The 23,524-nt window shown below is 37.6% G+C and overlaps 3 protein-coding genes across 3 annotated transcripts; 2 read left to right on the forward strand and 1 right to left on the reverse strand.

The window, feature by feature from the left end:
* The first annotated feature begins 468 nt into the window (after nucleotides 1-468).
* Nucleotides 469-2,858, forward strand: LOC101266671 (trihelix transcription factor ASIL2). The gene is made up of 2 exons (XM_004229982.5): nucleotides 469-1,417; nucleotides 2,201-2,858. The coding sequence occupies exons 1-2, from the start codon at nucleotides 791-793 to the stop codon at nucleotides 2,603-2,605; spliced, it is 1,032 nt and encodes a 343-aa protein (XP_004230030.1). The 5' UTR covers nucleotides 469-790; the 3' UTR covers nucleotides 2,606-2,858.
* A 239-nt stretch (nucleotides 2,859-3,097) lies between these two features.
* CITRX (thioredoxin) lies at nucleotides 3,098-6,585 on the forward strand. Its single transcript, NM_001247540.2, has 4 exons — nucleotides 3,098-3,403; nucleotides 3,912-4,034; nucleotides 5,812-5,892; nucleotides 6,126-6,585. Exons 1-4 carry the CDS (start codon nucleotides 3,197-3,199, stop codon nucleotides 6,240-6,242), a joined length of 528 nt encoding a protein of 175 aa, NP_001234469.1. The 5' UTR covers nucleotides 3,098-3,196; the 3' UTR covers nucleotides 6,243-6,585.
* A 137-nt stretch (nucleotides 6,586-6,722) lies between these two features.
* On the reverse strand, nucleotides 6,723-23,283 carry LOC101267560 (E3 ubiquitin-protein ligase KEG). Its single transcript, XM_004229985.5, has 16 exons — nucleotides 22,277-23,283; nucleotides 18,350-18,712; nucleotides 17,997-18,227; nucleotides 17,645-17,767; nucleotides 16,899-17,235; nucleotides 15,644-15,801; nucleotides 14,786-14,943; nucleotides 14,534-14,655; nucleotides 13,756-13,890; nucleotides 11,637-11,761; nucleotides 11,417-11,521; nucleotides 11,044-11,304; nucleotides 9,565-9,898; nucleotides 9,115-9,303; nucleotides 8,610-8,915; nucleotides 6,723-8,460 (listed from the first exon to the last, which is right to left on the reverse strand). Exons 1-16 carry the CDS (start codon nucleotides 23,005-23,007, stop codon nucleotides 7,237-7,239), a joined length of 4,902 nt encoding a protein of 1,633 aa, XP_004230033.1. The 5' UTR covers nucleotides 23,008-23,283; the 3' UTR covers nucleotides 6,723-7,236.
* Nucleotides 23,284-23,524: the final 241 nt, after the last annotated feature.

Consider the following 23,524-nt stretch of genomic DNA (forward strand, 5'->3'; position numbering starts at 1 on the left):
AAGTTATCAGACTAACGGGAAACGTTTAGAATATTGAATAAAGTGAAATTTTTTCTTTCACTAAACCTATTTTAGTTGCTTCTTAAAATAGTGACTTATTTTTGTCACTTTTATCTTTTGGTGGCTTATTTAAGTTTCGGTGTCAAAGAAAGTAGAGTTAGTTACGTTGCGTTCTGAAAAAAATCTGAATCGACTAGAGCTAATTGGTTTAGTGGACAATAGAGTTATTGCTTAGTTGTTAGTGGCAGTAGAGTAACAACAAGTTTGGGTAAAAGATTAATGAGTTTTAATTCCTAAATTACAAGAATTTGTAATCTGAATTTTTGCAAAGGGATTTTCACATAAAAATTATTGTGTCCATTTTAGTTTGTATCACTTACTTTTTCCATTAATATTCTGTTTCGGAACTCAATCTAGTAATCATTAACAAATTTATTATAAGGTAATATTTTTTCCTGAACGAACTAAAAAAATAAAAAAGATATCACATAAAATGTTATGGAGGGGACGGAGTACTATTTTTGAACTTAATGATTATAATAAGCAGTAAGTTTCAATTAGCTAAATCAAAACGGTCTCTAAAAAAAACCCACTCCAATTAATTAGCTTTTGTTTCACCTTTTTCTCCCTTTAATTCTAGTGGCTTGACCTCCATCATTTCCCCCTCCCCTTCTTTCTACCACTAATCTCTTCTCCCTCACTATGTCTTTTTCTTACAGGTCTCAAATATTGCTAGCGGCTAAGTAAAACTCAGTGGAAATGAAAGACGATTATTAGCTAGTTAATACTAATGGATAAAGAAGCTGCAAATCATCATCAAAATCATGAAATTTCTAACAAAGATGAATTCTCACCGAGGATTAAGCCGCTGCAAAATTACCATGTTCCCACTGGAAACAGTGATCGACTGAAGAGGGATGAATGGAGTGAAGGAGCAGTTTCGTGTCTTCTCGAAGCTTATGAAGCTAAATGGATACTCCGTAACAGAGCGAAGCTCAAGGGACAGGATTGGGAGGATGTGGCCAAGCACGTGTCGGCGCGTGTTTATTCAACTAAATCCCCCAAAACTCAGACGCAGTGTAAGAACAAAATCGAATCTATGAAGAAGAGGTACCGATCGGAATCCGCAACCGCCGCCGATGCTTCTTCCTGGCCGCTCTATCCTCGCCTTGACCTATTGTTACGTGGAAATAATGCATCCGCGGCTTCCTCTTCGCTAATTCCGCCGCCGCCGCTTCCGCCTAATACTAATTGTGTGATTGATGCCGTCGAACCACCACCACAGCAGCCAATATTACTACCTCCACCTCCGGCTACTCTTCCTCCTCCTCCTCCGCTCCCGCCGTCGCCGGCTTTGCCTTTTGGGAATGGTGATCAGAATTCGCATGGGTCTAATGGTCTTGACAGAGGAATAAAGGTTAGTCGAGTATATATTTGCTTGCTTCAATTTTTATAATAATTTTGAAGTCCAAATAATTATGATCTCTCCTTTTTGTTCTGATTTCCATTTACCCATTTTATATATGAATTTTAATAGACAATTCAATATGTAGTTGAGTTAATTTTTTTTTTATATTAAAATATAATCGGTTAGTAGTTGAAATGATTGTATAAGATTAAGCTTATGATTTAAATGATATTTTTGCATAATAGGTAAGAGAGCTCACTCATAAGGGATTGGACTATGAAATATTCACAGTAGTCTAATTTGATATATGCCACATGAGATAAATAAAATAAATGACAAATATAAGTTATTATTTTTCTACAATTAAACGTTAATAGTGAAAAAAAAACACTCTACATAATAATAATAATATGTTAAGTTTCTAATTAGAACTCTCATATTGGAGTCATGGTCATTAAGTTAACTTTTATAGTGGGTGTTAAAACTTACCTGATATAACCTGAAATAGTATGAACCCTCAAAGGTTTTACTGAATTAGCAAGTGAAAAAACAAAATATAACGAAACTAACAAAACACATAGGTCGTGGTGTAGTGATGAAACTGTTTTACTCATAATCAAAGATTTCATCTTCCTGTTGGAAAATTCTGTTTAAAGCGGTAATCCCTGAATTGTGCTACAATGCGAGCTTCGGATGAAAAAAAAAAAACAAAACTTGCAGCATTGTAGACTGTACACTATCTTCTACTATAATAATGAGCATGAAAGTGAAGTTGCCGACTTGTGTGACCAGGAAGACATATTAATGGACGCCAAATTATCGGACAACGCAGCAGCACCAGATCAGAAAAACGCAACAGCTACAAATAGCAGCAGCACGCCAGCACTGTACAGCGACAACAAGAGCAAGTCGAAATTGAGATCAAAGAATAAGCGAAAGAGGGCCGTGGAAGGGTGGGAGATCGGAGAGAGCATACGTTTGCTAGCTGAAGTAGTGGTAAGGTCAGAGCAAGCACGAATGGAGACGATGAGAGACATCGAGAGAATGAGAGCAGAAGCTGAGGCCAAAAGAGGAGAAATGGATCTCAAGAGAACGGAGATCATTGCCAACACTCAGCTTGAGATTGCTAAGCTCTTTGCTAGTATTACCAAAGGATCAGTTGACTCTTCATTGAGAATTGGAAGAAGTTCATCATGAGCTAGAAAATAATAATAATACTCTAGCTAGCTGTGGAAATAGAAATTACCTTGTTATCATCTTTTAATTTGATGATGATATCCTTCTTGACCCAGCCACTACCTAATTATGGAGAACATTTTATTTAGATTACTAATAATTAACTTCTATTTCCATTTTCTTGCTGATTGTATGTTCAAGGACTTTACTGTATCACTTCTCCCTTTATCAATCATATATGAAAAAAAAAAAAAAAGAGGAGTAAATTAATCCACCGTATTTTGTCTCATAATTTGATATATCTGAATTATCGAACCGAAATAGTATATTATTTAGATGCTTCCAATGCATCACAATCCAGTTAAATCTCAATCATTTGAAAATGTTTAATAAAATAAATAAGACTTTTAAATGGTATATAAAATAGACGCAAAAATTTGAAATTTAAAATACCCAAAATGCCCTTCATGTTGTATTTCCATTTAGTAATAAACCTTATCTTTTTGTCTCGTTGGGAATTTTGGCTCTCTCTTTCTTTGCTCCTTAAACCCCAAACAGAGTCTCTCTCCCTGTGCTGTGTGTCACTCCGGCAGAGCAGATAAAGCTATAAGAATGCAAGCTGCCAGTCTCGCCTTTCACCCTCCGGCACTCCGTACTTCACCTTCTTACCTCTCCTCCAAACTTCCCCACCACCTCAATTATTCACTCTTCAAACACGCTCCTTCAACTTCCACACTATCTTTAACCCAAGTACTCTCCAGAAATACCATTTGCAAACCCCCAGCTGTTGGAAAATATGTCAGGGAGGATTATCTTGTGGTATGTTACGATTCTTTGTTGTTGGTTGTTCAGTTTCAGTTAGTTTCTCAATGTTAGTTCAATTTTTCTGAATCTCGGCTATTGGGTTTTGTTTAAAAAGTTCAAATCAATTTGTTAAGTTGGAAATATGTGTTGGTGAAATTACAATTACAATTGAAAAACAAAATGAGGTACCAATATCTTGCTCGCTCTGTTTAAGGAGACAACAAAACTTTTCACCGGTGTAGTAGTAATCTTCTTGACGAATTTGGCTGTTGGGTTTGTTTATCTGCTGGAACCTTCAGTAAAATTTATATCAATTTGGAAATTTATGTTGTGGATAAGCTTTGTTTGTTGCTGAAACTGGAACACTGGTTAAACAAGAGCGAAAAGGAACCAGACTTAGGCGACTGTTTTAGAGGAATTCATCTGTTATTTGTTTTTGCAAGTGTGGTTTTGTTTCTAATGAGCGCGCTACGCAAGGTTTTGCTAATTCCAATTCATTTTCCCTAATTATATGTGATTGCAGAAGAAATTATCTGCCAAGGAGATTCAAGAACTGATAAAGGGAGAAAGGAATGTGCCACTGATTATTGATTTCTATGCCACATGGTGTGGTCCTTGTATTTTGATGGCGCAAGAACTTGAAATGGTAAGTTTGGATTTTACACAAAAATGTCTTAAACACTTCTTTGATCTGCTATTGATGGTTTAATGTAGAGTTGGGATTGATGGATAAATGCTCTAGACGATTCGTTACTGTGGTTCAAATCAAGTGGCTATTTGAATTGGTCAATTTTCCAGTTTGCAGAACCATTTGGTTTTGTAATGACTCCATTTTCTAGCTCCAATTCTTTTCTTAATTAGTTGGGGTTAGCTATAAATTAGAGTATCCTATCATAGTTTGATTATTTTTTAGCAGTCCGCCAACAGCCAACCTATGCAACTTCTTGTCGATTTGGCTTTAGGACATGCTATGTTTGTGAATCTTACATATTGGGGGTGAGGGTATCATTTTGCTCCAGCAATGATCAGGAATTGTTTTAAATGCTTAAAATCACTATTGCTACATATGAGGAGAAAACCTAGAGAAGGGTAGAGGGATGGGACAATTATCCCTGAATTTCTAATGTTGCGGAAAAATATTGTAGTTAGGAGTCGAAATTTTCTATCAACGTGAATGATATAATGTGTTAGACCTGATATTTATATAAATAAAGCACGATTCGTCAATCATTGGTGGGATAATCCTTTTAAACTCTAGGGAAACCTTATGCTCATTGATATGGTGTATTTGAAGATATAGCAACTCTGAGGGCCTACATTCAATTGTTGAAAAGATAGGGATAAATCTCAGGTGATCATGATACTCACATGGCTATTTTATCCTCAATTTTCTGTATCTCACTTCCTTGGAGAAAAACCTTGTGTTGACCTTTTTTTCCCCGTGTTTATTGTTCCTGTGAGAAATAAATATACGTAGACAGAGTGGATATGGAGAGTTTCGTGATTTTCAATTTTCCTAGTTGCTTATTCAACAATGTCACATTAATGGTGGCACAGATCGTCCATTATTCAGTGTCAGTATTGGAGTGGTTAATATGCTGAGAGTTTGTCTTAAATGGATGAGGTGCTGCTATGTGGTGAAGGAATACTATTAGCTGAGGAGCATCTATTTTTTCGCAAAAACTTTAGTAAAAGTTTGTAACTGATAAGTTTTAATGAGAAGCTATGAATAATGAAGTTAAAGTCTGCTGTCTAGTAACTTTTACCTATTATTTTATTTGGAGGAAAGATTGACATTGATCTTTCTATAGTTTAAATGCGTAATGTCCTAGTGGAATTTGTCTATCATAAACTGCATGTCACGAATCGACAATCGAAATCAAAGAATTGTATTACTTCTAGGCCTTCATAAGTTTATATTTTTTGGATAGGCATAAGGAGTAAGTTCCCCTCTCTTAGTGTGATTGCAAGATTGGAGATCCTACCGTCTAATTCAAGTATAGCTGACATTGATGATAAGAAAAGGAGATTGTTTTGTAATATTAAAATGATGCAAAAAGTATCAAAATATCTTTTTCGTTTCAAGTATACTTTTGTCTTTTGGTGTAAACAGAGTCTCACCTTATGCATGTATATTTGGGCTCGTAAGTTAGATGATTGTAAAAAAGAGACACAACCAACTATAAATAAGTTGGATGATTGTAAAAACGAGACACAACCAACTATATATACTTTTTAGCACAACCTTGGTGTATTGATTATGAAATATATTCCGCTTACCCCTGTCCACACGTAAAAATCCTCCTCAAAATCAGTAAGTATAAGTTTCGTTTGAAATAGTTTGCTTGGAGTTTAGTTATGTCTTGCTATGCACACTAGGTTATCTTTGCTAATGTCAAAATTGTTCCAATTTCATCTGACAGCTTGCTGTGGAGTATGAAAACAATGCACTTATTGTGAAAGTGGACACAGATGATGAATACGAATTTGCACGAGATATGCAGGTACAACCTCTTACACCATCATTCTGCCTTGAATTAAAATTTGTTTCTCTTTCAATACTATCAATGTTTTTGAAGAGAGTTCTGTTTTCTCTCTTGTCATTTGTGAGTCGTGAGTATATACTTATCAATTATCAGAATCCCTTGCTTTCATCACATATTTCATAAGTGCAAAGCTATTTGTCTTTCAAGAATTTGCAAAGGTAACTGTTACAACTGAAATAATCTCCTCGCAGGTTCGAGGACTACCTACGTTGTATTTCATAAGTCCAGATTCAAGTAAGGATGCTATCAGAACTGAAGGGCTCATCCCGATACAAATGATGCGGGACATCATTGATAATGATTTATGATGAATAATTCAGTTGGTTCTTTGTTAGTGGAATCCATTGCTCTTTGCTGTAGTTGTGAAGCTGCCTTTTATTAGTTCGTAGTGATGTACCAATATGTGGATCTCAACATAATTTTTTAGCAATTTCCTTCTGAAGCTCTCAGGCTTGGTATCTGCCAGGCAGTGGTAAGAGTTGTAACACAAATTTTGCACTTGGAAACAGTTAAAACAAGTAGTGCAACAAACTGCAATTTCTGATGTTAAAACAGAAATGGATGTTTAAAATCTTAGAATTCCTCCAGATTGAAATAGAGTGCCAAGTATTCTAAATGTTCTTAAGGTGGACGCTTGAGTTTTTTAATCAAGTTTTGGAGAAAGTTGACATTATAATTTAGGTGTTTAATCTTTCTTTTTATCCTTTTCGATTCCCGAATTTGGACAAAATTGCATTATATAAAGGAAAGATGGATTAAATCCAATCATATTTTACCAACATAAGAGAAAAGACAATAAATTCACATGCTTCTCTATTCAAACGGTTAAATAACATTTTACAAAAATATGAGCAGTGGCCTCAGCATCTTCTAAAGGACAAAGATAAAGGAGAGAAATGTTCGAGTCTAGTGTAAGTGAACTATGTTTCAAAGCTATGAACTGAAAAATTACTTGTGATTTGTACAGAATAGAAATCAAGCATATTTCTGTTAACGCAGCTAGAACGAAACATATGCAGAAAAATCCCCAACGCAGGCAGCATTTTTGACTACACATCTGAAGTTGAACTTCAGCAATGACACTAAATCAACCCCAACACCCTTTTAACCTTTTATCCATCTCTCTGTCATCAAAGCTACTTTGTATACATCTGTTTTCATGGCTGTCAACTGCACTGGGGCAGCCTATAACGCCATTAGCAAAGACAGCACATGGACTGCCTCTCCTATAAATTAAAGAAGCCCTTGGCTTGCCCTGCCTGTTATCTAATGAACGGAGGAACCATAATAAAGACAAACCCTTCATTGATCATCGTGCTCATGAAGGACAATATCAGCAGGGTCTCCAATCCACGGACGCCCTTCTCTCCATTGAAACTTAATTCGTAGCTTCCCATTAGCATCCACTCCAACCACTTCACCTCTACTCGCATGAGTCTCCATCCCCCATCCCCATCGAGGTGCCACCAGCCCATCTCTGATCCTCACTTTATCCCCCATTTTGAATGCTCTAATTCTTTCCATTTCCAAGGCCTTGCAGAGCCATAGCCTATCCAAAAAGCAGAATGCAACCCAAAGATCTCCATCTTCTATGCGGTGCACTACCCCAATACTTGAATGTGAGACATCCCCCCACTGGTGTGTTGGGTTAGATACGTTCTCCCTAACCCTGACCCAGTCACCAACTTGGATTTCTTTTTCTTCCACAAGGTCAACTTCTGAAGGATCAAGCATCCAAGATTTTGACCCCGCTGGTGTGTAGATTCTTAGTTTGCCATCTGCATCAATTGCTGATATAGTTCCGACACTTGCATGACTATGACCTGACCAACCAAATCTTGGCTGCTTCACAGAGTTCCTAACTCTAACACGCTGACCAACTAAGAGTTTGTTTACTTTCTCAAGATGGCTGCAGTATCCCGTCCACTGGTCCTGCTCTCCACAAAAAGCAACAAAAACATTTCCATCCCACTTATCGCCTTCATAACTCATTCCTTGCACAACTCCAATGCTACCTGGCCCTACAGATTTCCAACCACTTGCAATCTCTCTCAACTTGACCCACTCTGCGACTTCAAATGTTGGCTCTATCTCGAAATCTGCAGGATCTCCTTTCCAGAGACATTGCAAACCAAAAAATGCAACCCTAACTTCTCCATCAGCATTAACGCCAGTTATCACACCTCGAGAATCTGGATTAGTGCCTCTCCAGCCCCATCTTGGTTCTACCAGACCAGACCTAAACCTAACATGCTGCCCAATTCGAAATCCAGAAACCTTTTCAATGTCAGTGTAATGAGTCATTAGGCGACCTTTGCGGAAACAGCATGCAAGCTCTAAATAACCAGTGTCTTGAACACTATGTACAACTGCTAAACTTTCTTTGCCTATGCTGTACCAATCATAACTGGGTCTAGTTCCCAGGCTTGGTTTTGAACGTACCCAATCACCTACATCAAATCCTGAAAGTCTTTCTGCATCTCCAGCAGAAACCTTCCATAAACTGTCTCTCCCAGCAACCCTAACCTAGAAAGCATCAAAGGTCAGCAATTCATTAAAATCATAAACTAATTGAATTGGAAGTCGGTTCAAAGTTCACTAGATTTTATTCTAAATAATAAGGTCAATAGATGCTCTCCAACAAATTTACAATGAGACAGGCAGTGCAAGCTTACATTTAAAGCACCATCCATGTCGATTCTGGCAATCTTCCCAACCGTTGCTGGTGTCTCATTGGACCATCCAAGTCTAGGCTGAGAAACAGATGGCAGAACATGAATTTCCTGTCCAACTTCGAAAGGCGGCACCTTCTCCACATCTGTCACTGAACAAGAGAAAGGCTTGCTACGGAAGCAAAATGCAATGCCAACATCACCATCTTCTTCCAAACTGTGGATTATTCCTACACTATTCCTTGTGATGTCCTCCCAACCATATTTGGGTGAGGGAACTGAAGCTTTTACTCTTACCCAGTCACCTACCTGTTAATGGCAGAGAACAGAAAAATTATTGAGAACAGTATCTACACCTACATTACATCCCACAATTTGATCCTTTTTCTTCCATTCTCATGATCTCATCTCCCCAACCCCCAAACAAGAACGGAATTTCCTAATCACCAACACCCGCATCTAGTATCCTCATTAAAAGAACAAAATATTGATCAATTTCATGTAATACCTTGAAATCTTCCACCTTCTCCATGTCCGAAGGATCTGCCTGCCACGGGATCGGCCGATTGGGAATTTCTATGATCAACAGACCGTCAGCCTCTATATCAATTATTTTTCCTACACTATGATGTGTTTCACCGCCCCAAGCATATCTTGGCTCAGCAACAGTGCGCTTCACACAGACCCTATCAGCAATCTGTGAATCGGTACAGAATGCAGAATTCAATAATTGAACTGGATAAGGAAAATTCAAAATTGATACTCCCTCAATTTCATTGTATTTGGCGATGTTTAATGGGGCACGTCCCATGACATTTATATGACTAAGAGCATATCATCAACAACAAAATGTGAAGTTTAAAGTGAAAACCGTTCCCTAGTATAATGGGTGCCATTCTTTTTGAAAAAAACAAAAAAAACTACAGGGCATCAGTACAGCCAGTGAACAATGTCTTACTCTGAATGGCTCAACAGGTTCAACCTCTTCTGGCTCACAATGCCATGGATGAGGAAGGTAGCTAAGTTCCACCATCAGACTGTTGTCTGGTCTAATACAGTACACTACACCAATGCTTCCTGGTGTTGCAGATCCAAATCCATGTTTAGCTGTTGTAAGTGTAGGACGAATGCGGACCCAATCTCCAACCTTGAATTCCTCCACACGTTCCATTTCTGCAGGATCAGCTTTCCACCCTCTAGATGCTCCAGGAAACCCAACACGAAGAACCCCATCATCATCTACACATAAAACAGTTCCTATGCTGTCATGGGCATGGTCACGCCAACCAAATCTGTAGCAAAAGCAATGTTATTATTAGCTATTACAAAATGCTAATTCTTTCCTGGGTCAGCTTGAAACATTCCAACTAACACCTGGCTGCAAATGACATACATGAGTCATCAACAGAAAAGCTAAGCAGCAATTGGCAAGACAGAACTACGAAAGAGAAAACTTCATTTATCTTATATGATGCAATGTTTTGTTTTTCTACTATTTTTAAGCTGTTTATACCTTCAAATCTCTTCATACTTTTCTTCTGAATATTTAAGTCAATGAGTGAGGCCAAACTTAAAACATTTCAGCTTAAACCTGGTCGCAAGGGACATTCATATATCATCTCAAGATAAGCTAAGCAGCTATTGACAAGGAAAAAGCTAGGAAAGAGGAAGGTTGGGCAATCATACGATTATAATGTATTTTTGTCACTTCTGCTACTTTATTTAAGAGCCAGATTTCTCTTTCTATACCCCAAAATTTCTTCATTAGTATTCAGTTTATTTCACTCAGAAAGATCTACTTATGAGCTATAAATTCCATATATTATTTATTTATTTAAGACTCAAGGCCTTTTCTTTTTTTTTGTGAAACAGACTCAAAGCATGGACCACTAAGTTATTGCCATGTACTGCATCTGAGTCCTCATAACTAATTAACGAAAAAATTGGTTATTACATACATGAATCATTACTATATAAGTAACTCATACCCTATTTGACCATAACGATAGCAAGAAATTCCATTATACATAGCTAAGTATTTATGAGACATTACAAAAGCCAAACTCAACAACAAGAGGCGGGAAGGGCAGGCCTCTATAAAGTAACAACAGTAACTCGCACTTAAACAGGCTCATACATTTTTTCTGCTTAAACTGCAAGATTACAGAAATCAGAGGGGATGCACTGAACCATTCATAGGGTAATATCTTCATGGAGAAAAACTGCATGGTTCAACAAATCAGTCAATTATGAGGCCTTGATTGTCAATTCAAAGGCGTACATGATTCCACTCCAGAGAAATATATGATCCACCCCCCATCCCCCTCTCCGGGACTTCATGGTTAAGTTTCAAAACATTCTAGCTCGAGAAAGAGAGCAGAAAGGACATAAGAAGCACATCTACTATATACAACATAATAACAGTTTCATGTCGAACCTTGGTTCTTTCACATCTGCCTTGAGCTTCACATGTTGCCCCCTGTCCAGTGGAATCACTTTTACAACTTCATCTACTAATACTTGAGCCTCACGGCATACTTGAGCCTCCCGGCCCTCCCCAGAGCAAAAGGACACGATGAGATTGTCTCTGTCAAGGACATTTTGAACGAAACCAACACTCTTATGTCTAGCACCTTGCCACCCATAAGTTGGTGTCACAATGCTTCTCTTGAATTTCACCCAGTCCCCCACTTCATATCTGAATAGCATATGAACATGCATATCTTTAAAATATCATACCCAATCAACAAGCAATTTATATTTATTATAAAATAGTGAAAATAGCAACAGATAAAAATCTTTATGCTTACACTGTGGGAGATAGACGGACCCCCTTCTCCCTAAGTGCCTCTATCAAATCTTCTGAAATCCATTCACGAGGAAGAGCCTCCAAATAGTCGCATAAAGTCTTTCCACTGCAACAATAGACATTGGTGAAGTCAATGTCAAGCTCAGATACAAGAGTGTAAATTCATTCCCCGTGATAACATAAACCATATGAAGGAGTGGCACGGGCTAATTGAAACTTGCCTGTGATTCCTAACTTCAACAGCAGCATCAGGATACCTGAGCATAAGTACAATCCAATCAAGATTTTCCCGTATCATATTAGCAGAGAATGCTGCCACATGGAAAGCATTATCACCTTCATCATCCTGATATCAGGGAGAAATACAAAATTAGCTAAAAGTGGATTATAAGAAAAGAAATATCGACAGGTATTGAGAACAAGCAAATATAACATGAGCAAATGGAATACAGTGCCATGATCAGTATGGTTGAAACGATAATTTCCATTGAAGTGCATACATATGTGAACGAGCTTCACTAAAACAATTTGCAGAAGTAAATTTTCAATGAGGTCATTCTTTTTTTTTTGAATAGGAACCTTATGAGAAAAGTTATATGACAATGAACTACAAAAACTCAGCAATTTCTCAAGTTCGGGGTGTATCTATCCAATTTGCAGAAGTAAATTTTCAATGAGGTCATTCTTTTTTTGAATAGGAACATTATGAGAAAAAGTTATATGACCATGAACTACAAAAACTCAGCAATTTCTCAAGTTCGGGGTGTATCTGATGAAGATTTGCACATCCAAACTCTTAAGTGAAGAAGTTTCTCAAAATTTGCAATTACCAAAGTCCAGCAACGTTCCAACACAAAATGCATTTTATTAATGATGACAGCACCATCAGGTGCAGATATGTACAGAACAAAAGCCAGTCCTTTTATAATTGCAAGGAGCTGTGTAATTCTAAAAAAGCATGTAATATCAAATATATTCAGTAAATAACCTCTAGAGGTCACATTAACTACAGAGCTACCATTATGATTTATGATTGTCTTTTACATTTAATACTTTTTCTACTTACTTATATGCTTCTATTCATCTTGCATTACATTCAATTCATCCTGTTCCCCAAAGGGGAATACATAGGAAACTCTAATCATATATTATTTCCAACACTTAGGTGAAATCACACTCTGATAATAGATACCTAAGAACGGACTTTTTAAGGAATCTGCTAGATTAGTTTTTTTTTAATGACAAGGGAAACCCGCAGTCGCTACCCTTTGGGTGCGCACAGGTAAAACCCTCTTTCCTATGCAATAGCTCACAAACCACACAGAAGAGATAACCGCACTAGGCAAGCCCGGTGCGACAAGCTGTCAAGCTCGACCCAGAATGCAAACCCCTTGTTTCGCTGGCAAGGGGTTTTGAACCTGAGACCTCCAATATGGAAGTCCCAAGCTAGTCTCAGGCTCAAACCACTGAGCCACCCCAAGGGTATCTGCTAGATTAGTTTATAACGTTAAGACCTAAATTTGTCACATTTGTCCCACGGTGAGATAATTTTACATACAGCAATGAAACTACAAAAAAAACTTGTATTCACGCATTCCACAAACTTCATCTCTTCTCTCATTTTCTTATAGTACCAAAGCAACGTATAACTTCATCAAGGTTTAACATCAAGAAGTCAACACCAAGCTGCTGGAAGCTTGTTAAGACCATAACCAATTATGTAGTCATAAATTAATGAAATTCTCGAAGTCATGAAAAAAATTCCTCCTATTTAATCTGGTGGTAAAAGTTATGCAGTCGACAAAAAAAAATTGGGTTTCCAAAAATGTCATCTGCCCATCTAATACATGTTGGAAAGAACTAGCCATGCTCCGCCTAAACTCTCAACTCAAGCAATATGTACGAAAATATGTGAACACCTTATTCTTTACCTTAGTCCTGACTATGACAACAAATTTCAGGTGTCCTTCCCTTTCTCAGGTGCAAAGTACATAACTGGCTGGAGTGTTATTCTTATCCACAAATTTCCCTCTTTTCTGTTTTCTTTCTTTTCATTCTCTTAATTTTGTAATTATATATTTGAGGAGGTTAGCAGGGATCTGATAGGCTTATACCCCAAGGAGGACAACAAAAATGATAATTCCAGGTCAATTTCAAGCAAACTAAGCGGCCCAGATGTAGAACAGACCAAAAGAAAATATCATAAATAGTATTAGGTGTGATTAAAAAAAATACCATCACCGCAAAGATAAAACAGAAAATTACCAGAGAAAAGGAGCCAAAAGACAGCTCAATATTATCAGTATCTAGTGATTGATCCAAAAAGTGTCAATTACAAACCTGAATATTACAATTTGCCCCAGCAGACAAAAGCAATCCGACACAAGATTTTGCACCTCTATTCAATGCCACGTGAAGAGGTATTGTATTATTCACATTCTTGATGTTTACATCAACTCCTGCATCGAGGATGATCTAAAGAAATTTGGAAGTTTGTGAGACAACAAAAATTATAGTGTATAGAAGATATTACAATGAAGAACAACCCTCACTTAACTACTGCGCAGAACTAAGAATTCAGTCTCATGGCAGTAAAGGCATGCACTGTCTGACAAGGACATTAAGACATGTATAGTATAGATAATGGGGGCCCAACAAAATAGGACATCAGATCACTTCTGCACCAATTCTTTTATATATCATTGATCTATCAAAACTAGATTAGAATCACCTGATATTCATCCTGTATGAACTCTCCCGACATAACTTGTTAACAAAAAGCTGTTCCACTGGAAGCATGGTTAAGTGGAGCATTATAAGATCATGTCTAATATTAAGTTTCGGTCCTTACAGAAAAAACATTTATTTGACGAGAAATAATTCTATATACCTTTATATTTGTACCAATGAGAACAACAGAACAAACAAAATATCATTTTTTTCTAACAACAAATCATTAGAGGTGTCCTGAAGACTGACATGAGATCAGCGAAAAATGTAACCTAATTTAAAATGAGTCGCTGTCCAGCCGAAGCATGATTTGGATAAATAATCTAAGATTTATGTTTTTTCTTCTTCCAAAATAGTACTTGACAAATTCAAGTAAATATCAGCATACCTTGACCAACTCAACATCATTTATCATAGCAGCAGTATGCAAAGCAGTTCGAAAATGTTGTGTGTCTTGTGCAGCTGGATCTGCTCCAGCAGCTAAAATTAATCGTACCAGTTCTCTCCCCTCTACAAAAGTAAACAAGATTACTACAATGACAACCAAGAACATGTACGGCTAGTTAAAAAAGTACAACAAAAAAGAGGACAACCAACTGTTATATCTTGTAAATCAACTATATTTAGATCGTCAACTTACCCGCTTCACGATCTTTCTTTAAGGCTGCTGCCATGCACAGTGCAGTACCAACAGGACTTGGTATGTCAATAGCATCAGCGATATCTTCAATAGATGCAAGTTCCACCCACCTCTTGACAACAGCAACATTCCATGTCGCAATGCACGTGTGTAGTGGCCTGAAGAAGGAAAGACACAAAATATGCACCATGTAAAAAAGGGGGAGAGGAACCCCATAAAGATAAATACAGTTAAAACATAATAGTGATACTTCAACAGTTAAATTAATTATAAAAGACCTTCTAAATACATATAACGAGGAGACATCAAAGACCTTTAAAAAAAATTAAATACGACTAGTCAGCTGCAACAATTTACTTCAAGGTCCATTCTTAACTTAAAGATGTCAATTTGGTACCATCTAAAACAACATTAAGTCAAACAAGTGGACCACAAAATCTTTTTTGCAACGGAAGGCCACACTTTTCCTAGTAAACTTTGAGCTCTTTTCTTCATGATTTCCCTTGTTATATACATATTCACTTTGAAAGAATTGACAAATCTGACTGACATATGTGTCCTAAAGGAAAACAACTTAGCAGAATTCAGCAAGTTGGAGACATACATTCCGAGACTTGTACTTTTCATCTGCAGTTTTCACAATCACAATGATTCCCTTTTCATTCTGTTATCTTGTGCTTTGATTTAAGATATAATTTGCAGTGTCTTTTTAAAACTGGTAACTTTATTTTTGCATTTTTCGCTATCCTTTAATTTTAATCTTCTTTTCCAACATTCCTAGCTATATGGTTCCACCCATCTAGATTTTTTTTTCAAAAAACATTTCAAAGAATGAACAGGAAGCACATTTGAACTTACGTCAAATTTTTGGAGTTCAAGATACTCATTGATTTACAGCCTCCATTTTCAAGTATGATCTTAGCACAGTCCGTATATTTCTTAGCAACTGCTCGATGAAGCACCGATTCGCCTTCATCATCGACAGCATTTGGATCAGCCCCAGCCAATAATAATTCCTGTTGCAAGGAAACATAGGTACTAACATGATGAGTGACAACGAACAGATATTCTATTCAAAAGAAGGACAAAACAAAATAGCATCCTATAAACATCCTGTCTTCTTTTCTTTTTTTTTTTCCTTTTGGCGGGAGAGTATTGAAGAGAGACAGAATCGGCTTGCCGAGGAAAAAACCTTGGAGATTTGAAACACAAAGTTGGGAGTTCCACCAGTGAACAAGCATGAATCTGTTTCACATGGTTACTAGCAAAGGAAGCAGTGCTGACACAAGAAAATATAAAGAAGAGGAAGTTCCAACTACGCTCAAGATGCTATTTGTATGAGGAACAGGCAGAGACAGTCAACCATCTCTTTTTGCATTGCAAATGGACAGATCAATTATGGAGAATATTCAGCAGCCTTAGGAAGATCACTTGGGTGAAACCAAGAAACATAGTACAACTCCTAAATTGTTGGATCAATATTGGCAATACTACAATTAAGGAGGAGAGATGAAGGATTGTCCCAGCTTGTATATGGTGGACAGTGTGGAAAGAAAAATCAAAGATATTTTGAGGGAAAGAAGAACAATTTGCAGAATTTTTTTTTTCACACTGGTAACATACAAATTTGCAGAATTTCAACATGAATTGTACAGATCTTTATTAATTTTGGTGTAAACAGAAAGTCTTAGTACAGGCAGAAGAACTTTTTGATGTTTTAGACTATTTGTGACAAAAAGCACAGATGGAGTCAGTCTAGTTTGTAATACTTTTGGAAGGGGGGCTACTTTGATGTAGTATACCTGTAGATAAATAGAAAAAAGTTACCATTCTCAAAAAAAAAAAAAAAAAAAAAAAAATTGGACTACGGAATCTCTTTTATTTTGTTACATTTACTTTTTTTATGGCGGAAGGAGTGGAGGAGGTGTGCCAAGTAGGGCAAGGACAAGAGGGCGAATGAGAAATTGAACCTGCACCCCCTTGGAAGCCTTCTACTTTTATAATCTAAAATAGTACTTATCTCCTTAGTAGCCTGACTTTCCATTTTCCCCCACATTTCAGTTTTAATCTAGCATCTTTCTCAACATACACACAGAAGGACAAAAAGACCTACACGCATGCAATCTGGTTGGCCATGGTATGCACAAACATGAGCAACGGATGGACCAAGGCCCTCTCTAAGTCTAGACCTGACATTGGCATGCCTCCTGATAAGAGCACGAACACATTCAGGCGATCCAGCCGCAAGAGCAAACACAAGGGGTGGATCACCATCTTTGTCTAGGACATCCACATTTGCCTGCGAGCATTCCAAAATGACCTCAACAAGTTCCACACTTCCACGTCTACAAGCAAGGTGGAGAGCAGTTTGCCCATCAGCATTTTGTGCCTCCAGCACGGAGCGTAAAGAGGTAATACTTTTTCCTGAAACAGTCTTCGCTAGCAAGTCTCTGCATGCAGAATGAAAAAGGAGATGAAGTACATCGAAAAGAATTCTTAGCATAACTACCAAAAGTTGCAAAAAGAGGACACAGAGAATAATGTTCCAGAAACTTCTTGAAGGAATATGTGATTGGCCACAAGTAACCTCTGTAAATTCCCTTCCCAAATTTGAAAATCTTAATGACCCGACATATTCAACTTTTGTCTTTTACATTATGAAACTTCTCCTTTCAAATTTCTGGTAATTTCTCGATTAATTCTGTAAATTCCCTTCCCATATTTGAAAATCTTGACGACCTGATATTTTCTACTTTTTCTTTTACATTATGAAACTTTTTCTTTCAACTTTCGGGTAGTTTCTCAATTAAATTTGCAAAATAGAATATCATGCTACTTAAGAAACACATAAAGACTTACCGAACGCCATTCACATTGCCTTCAGAGACAAGTCTGTGCAGAAGACTCGGATCATCAAGAGAAACCTCTGAATGATATGCCGCAGGAGGTACTACACCATTCGTTCCCAAGTACTGCAAGTTACTGCATTTTAACATATAATAATCAACACTTATTTGAGTGGCCAATGACTAAAATCGAAAGAACTGCAAAACATTAATAATTAACAATCTGAGCAAGGAACACACAGTGCACTGAGGCAGCCTCTATTTAGAAGCAAGACAACTAAGTACTGAATGCTACCTTCCAACAGCTAAATCATGTTAATATGACAATCCTGCTACAAAATATCAGCTTAGCTAAATGTTCTTACTTATCAGGGCTGGCAGGAGGGCTTCGAGGGATCTCTTGCAAGTGGCGAAGAAACGTGGCTAACATTGAACTAAAGGTTGGTCTCTTGGAAACCTTGAACTGCAGACACTCACCAATCATCTTCCACAAGTCTGGCGGTATTCCAACCCCCACTACACTTGCATATTGAGGAGGTTGTCTCCTTGCCTTTATAACAGAACGATAAATTTCCTCTGAACTTAAGCCAGCCCAGCTGCATAAGAATGACAAAGAGTGCTCAAAGTAAATCAAACAAAATAGAAAAAATGTATACACTAAAACACAATAGAAGCGAGAAGACGAGAAGCTGCCAAAGAAATATAAGTTGTCACTTACGGAATAGAACCAGTGCACATTTCCACCAATGTGCAACCAAAGCTCCAGGCATCTGACTCTGGAGATATACCAATGGCACCGTCCCAGAAAAGATTAAGTGATTTCTTTACAGGCTCCCACGCTTCTGGAGCAGTGTAGTTTGGGCTAAGCATTGTACAATCCATGCAAGAATGAGTTATTGTGGACTCACACTCCAATCGAGCTTTCCTACAGGCAGGCTTCTTTAAAATTGCAGGAAGCCCATAATCAGATACCACAGCATGACCATTTGCATCTAAAAGAAGATTGGACGGCTTAATATTCATGCAAACAATACCAGCTGCATGAAGTTCAGCCACCCCACGGGCAATGTCTGCTCCATATCTGCATTTAAGATGGGATAATACATCAAGGTTAGGAGATACCTGAAACACCATCCTCAGAGTACACATAGAAAAACGACTAGTTTCTGTAAACTGGACTCCAATGAGGAGCCTGGGGAAGAGTTGGAAGGGGATGAAGAGAGAAAGTACTGGGTGGAATTGAACCGTAAGCTAGAGTCTGATAAGCTTCAAAGTTTGAGAAATTGATTCAACTGACTAAATTCTAGATAGTTACAACATATCCAACCAAATTCATTTCCTTATCATTTCACCCTTTCAGTTATGGAGGATAAAATAATCATAATTAAATTGGAAGAATACTGGTGATTGATTTAGAATCTACAGAAGAGCTCCCATATGATAGAAATGCAAAAAGGATTTGTAAATTAGTAACTTATCCAACTGAGTTTGTCACCACTATTTCATACAAAAGCTTCTAAAAACCCTTTGGCTGAGTCTTGCACTTCTATGGAGAACCTTCCCCCTATCTTCATGCTCACAACCAACAAAGAGGCTTGGTTACAATTTATCTCACCATTAAAACACAAGTGTAATTGTGAACTCTTGGACATCATTCTCAGAAGACTGAATCATTATTAGGAAAATAACTCAAGTCCTAAAACAGCTTACATCACTCACTGATTCTCATTCTCCCATTTGAAATGGATCCAATGATGACTTCTTCTATGTCAAATCTTACTAAAATGACAAATTATGCACAATGAAGGGTGGAAATCTTTGTCATGGCCCATGGCAACCCTTTTGTTGTAAGAGATGCCTCAAGATTCTATTTGTAACCCAGCACTTATAAGATGTCCCTATTTTTTTCTCTTTTCATAAATACAACAGAAACTGTCCTTGGGCATTATTTGCGAAAAAGTGTGGGGAAAAGATTCTTAGCATTACATGAGCAAAAGAATAAAAAAAGGACTGTCAAACCCACTTTCATAATACAGTGAAGAGCAAACGCCTTTGGCTAGTTTTGCACTTCTTTTCCTTCCCCTTCAAGAACAGGAACGGATATAGAAGATTCATATAGCCAAAACCAAACTAGTATGGAATTGAGGTATAGTTAATTGGTTTTTGACTCTCTTTTTGGTTACAGAATGCAATGTCATTCTCCATCCAAGCAGGTTGCTTCTTGGATGAAATCTGAACTGGCCAATATGGGGCAGAACCGCAAAAGTTGAAAATGGTAGCTCACAGTCACTGCCCGTTCTGTACTTCGCTCAAGCAAGGAAATGGAAGATGATCGCCCTTGAGCTTCGGTTCAACGGTTAAGAAGCAACATATAAGTGTAGATTAAGTGCAGGGTGGAACTCTGCCATGGACAAAATCTAGTAATTAAGTTGGAAGATGAGTAGAGAGCAGGTCCATGCATTAAGGAGTTTCAAACCTACCGACACCTTTACAAAGTGGAGTCGGGTCCATAAATGAGGTTGCAGGTAATTTATCCAATATCAAAAGAAGAAACGAAAGATGATTCAAAAATATTACCTAACCTATATCCATAATGTGACATTTGAATTTCAGCGCAACCTTCTATTTTGGAAAAAAGAAGTACATGCGGAAGGGACCGAAAAGTTTGTGCAGTCCAGTGAATATTAAAAGGTTCGCTGAATATTAACCATGTCAGCTGTCCGGGTATGAAATTTAAATTTCAACCATGTGTTTCATGAGGTAGACGGTTATAACGCATTTAAGCATTTTCAGATTGGTACGGTTCTTTTTTAAAAAACAAACAAACTGGGAACTCAGATTGGTGCAGAATTCTCAGTTTGACATTTGATCTAGTTATGTTTGACCTGGTTTAGTGAAACATTAGAGTTGCACCTGCATTTTGAAGGATCAATCTACATTACGATGTATCAACTGATACACAAGTGAACTGTTCAGTGCACCCACAAGGCCCCAGCTAGCATAAACGACTGTGTATGATTTGTGAGAACAATATCTTGGTGTAGGTTCACGAATTCATATATCAACTTGTATACCAGTTTTCTCGTTACCCACCATACCAATGAACTTATCATTTATCAAAAATAAATATCAACATCTTAGTGTGGCCTAATAGTCAATGAAGTGGGATAAGCCATGAAAGACCAACTTTGTACTGGGGAAAGAAAGATTGAGTGAAAAGTTCCCCACTTTGTACAGCTGTTCCACAAATAAAAAGGGAAGGTGATAACAAAATTCAAACAATGGTTGGCGGTTGATTTTCAAGAGCGGCCTCAATGATTCACTGAACAATGCCAGTTTGGAGGATAACAAGGAATATTCATTGATATGGGCAGCATGCAATGACGGAAAGTTCACAGCCAGAAGATGTTATAGTCTATAACTGAAACAAAACGAATTGTGTTGCACAACGGCCTTGGAAAGCAACATGGAAGTCAAGGGAACCTGTTAAAGTTACTTATTTTGCATGGGTTGCAGCAAAAGCTTGCCCAACTAGGGGAACTTACAGAAGAGAGGAATCGCTCTTAGTAATAGATAGTATATGTGTGAAGAGGAGTCGGAGACAGTCAAGACTCACTCTAAGGTAGCAAGACTGTGTTGTGAGCTCTTTTCAAACATGACTGGTGTCAAGTGGATAATGCCTCCTGATGTTAAGAGCTTATTGAGCGAACATCAAGAAGTGATAATGTAAACGATATGTTTGGAGCACAATCCTTTTTTGTGTTTTATGGACAATAAGGTTGGAAAGAGATAGGATCTGCTTTAAGGAAAAGACAACATATATCCAGGATTAAGAATAGATATCTATTAAATATGTATTTTTTGTGTAAAAGGAGTATTATGGCAAGTATGGAGAAAAATATGGACTTAATAGAAGAGACATGAGATATGCAGTTGGCATGTTAGTGATTGACGTTGTTTTTCAGTAATCTGTATCTTCTTTTAATAAAAGCTTAACTTATTCGGGGAAAAAAAAGTAGTAATATAAATAAAATAGTGTTTATTTGGAAGCTGTTTTTAAAATTCCATTCTTTGGTTCATATTTAATATGGTCAACCTTATATCATTTGGTTCAATATAGGAGCTCTAAGTCTCTATTGCTTACTATATTTTCTAGAACTCTTGGTTTCGTAGGAGCAAGTCAGAAAGATTGAGAAATAGAACCATCAATTCATTCATTCTCAATAGCAAATACTTTCAGGACATTAATAATTTGAAATGTGTGTCTCATACCTAATACAACAGATGAGAAGTGCCATTACACTGACTGATCAACACGTGGTATAAGTTGCCGATATAATCAAGGCGATGCTACTATTTTTTTCCATTCTTGGTATCTTTTATCTACAAATACATGTATTTACTCAAAGTTTGAGTGTGTGGAAAATCGGGTGCAAGATAGTGACAAAATTCAGCTCTTGACGAGCATTGCAAAGCACGTGTGATAGATTGAGGATGTGAGTTTTTTCCCATAATTTAAAGTTCTAATTACACCAATTCCAGTTTTTTACCTCCAAAATCTGGAACAAGAAAATCAACAAGGTAGACCAAATGGAAATAGGAGTAACCCTCAATCCAAGACACAAGAAAAAATCAGAACTTTTACCTCAGAATTTGCTCAAGTGTTAGTCGCCCTTCATTCCGCTGCATCTCCGTCTGTACTGATCCTTTACACCTATCCATAATCAAGCACAAGCTTCTTTCCAATTTGGTCACACCATGGAAAGCACACACATTTCTACACCACATAGACTCCCTCCTCAACCTCTCCAACTTCTCTTGCACCCACACCACATCCATTTCCTCTCCAACTCCCACCTTCTTCACTGCCACTTTATGCCGACACCTCCCACGGCTACCGCTGCTTCTACCAGAAACAGTTGCTGCCCACATCTCCACTCCATGCCTCATAGACTCACCCCCTATCCTCCTAATCAACTTAACTTCCTGATGCGAACCCACCTCTATCCTCCCACCCCCACAGCCGGAGCTTGAAGCTGCTCGTGCACCATGCCTCCGCCTTGAATCATTCTCCTCATCTTCAGCATTCTCATTAAAACCCCTCTCATTTTCCTCTTCTTCATCCTCATCATCGCTCGAATACCTGGAGTCCCGGATTAAAGCTAGGATCGCGTAGTTCTTCTTAAGGGCAGTAACAGAGTTTCCGACAAGGGATACATGGCGGCACCTGGGACACGATAAGCTACTATCCGGGGAAGCAGAGAACATTCTAGAAAGACACTCCCTGCAAAACCCATGACCGCATTGGAGTAGTAAAGGGCAACGCTCCTCCTCGTCATACCTATTCTGACAAACTGAACAACAAGGTACTCTCATAATACTACAATCAAACAAAGAATCAACAACTATAATTTATATTTAAAAAAAAAAAAAAAAACGCCTCAGAGAAATTGAGATTGTTGAATCCGGGTCAGATTGATAAATGGGAAGTAGGTACAGATATGTACTTGCAGATCCACGGAGAAACAAGAATGTAGAGAGAGAAAGATTAAGGGTTTTAGAGAGAGAAAATGGAAGGTGGGTGGGGTTAATAGTTGAGTTGAGGAAGAAGACGGAAGCTTTACTGACCGATTTTTTGTTTTTTTTTTATTTATTTTATTTTCAATCTCCCCTGTAGTTAATGCCCGGGAAACTTTTATCTACGTACAAATACTGAACCGTATAGTACAACTTACTTAATGCACGCTTAGCTCTCTGTGAATAAATCTTCACTTGCTAATGAACAGTACATTTATTAAGTGGACTTACCCTCCCGTTAGTTTAAGATTATTTTGAGGTCTATCGATAATAATTTTTTTATTTTTTAAGTTAATATTTATGATTTGATCTGCTA

This window comes from Solanum lycopersicum, chromosome 1 (genome assembly GCF_036512215.1).
Source record: "Solanum lycopersicum chromosome 1, SLM_r2.1".
NCBI classification, from domain to species: domain Eukaryota; kingdom Viridiplantae; phylum Streptophyta; class Magnoliopsida; order Solanales; family Solanaceae; genus Solanum; species Solanum lycopersicum.

Excerpts from the sequence above, each read along its gene's own strand:
- LOC101266671 (XM_004229982.5), top strand. The coding sequence starts at position 791 with ATGGATAAAGAAGCTGCAAATCATCATCAAAATCATGAAATTTCTAAC. Across the intron at positions 1,418-2,200 it reads GTCTTGACAGAGGAATAAAG|GAAGACATATTAATGGACGC; the intron begins GTTAGTCGAGTA and ends TTGTGTGACCAG.
- CITRX (NM_001247540.2), top strand. The coding sequence starts at position 3,197 with ATGCAAGCTGCCAGTCTCGCCTTTCACCCTCCGGCACTCCGTACTTCA. Across the intron at positions 4,035-5,811 it reads TGGCGCAAGAACTTGAAATG|CTTGCTGTGGAGTATGAAAA; the intron begins GTAAGTTTGGAT and ends TTCATCTGACAG. Across the intron at positions 5,893-6,125 it reads AATTTGCACGAGATATGCAG|GTTCGAGGACTACCTACGTT; the intron begins GTACAACCTCTT and ends ATCTCCTCGCAG.
- LOC101267560 (XM_004229985.5), bottom strand. The coding sequence starts at position 23,007 with ATGAGAGTACCTTGTTGTTCAGTTTGTCAGAATAGGTATGACGAGGAG. Across the intron at positions 11,305-11,416 it reads GTCCGTCTATCTCCCACAGT|ATATGAAGTGGGGGACTGGG; the intron begins GTAAGCATAAAG and ends TATGCTATTCAG. Across the intron at positions 9,304-9,564 it reads AACCTGTTGAGCCATTCAGA|ATTGCTGATAGGGTCTGTGT; the intron begins GTAAGACATTGT and ends ACCGATTCACAG.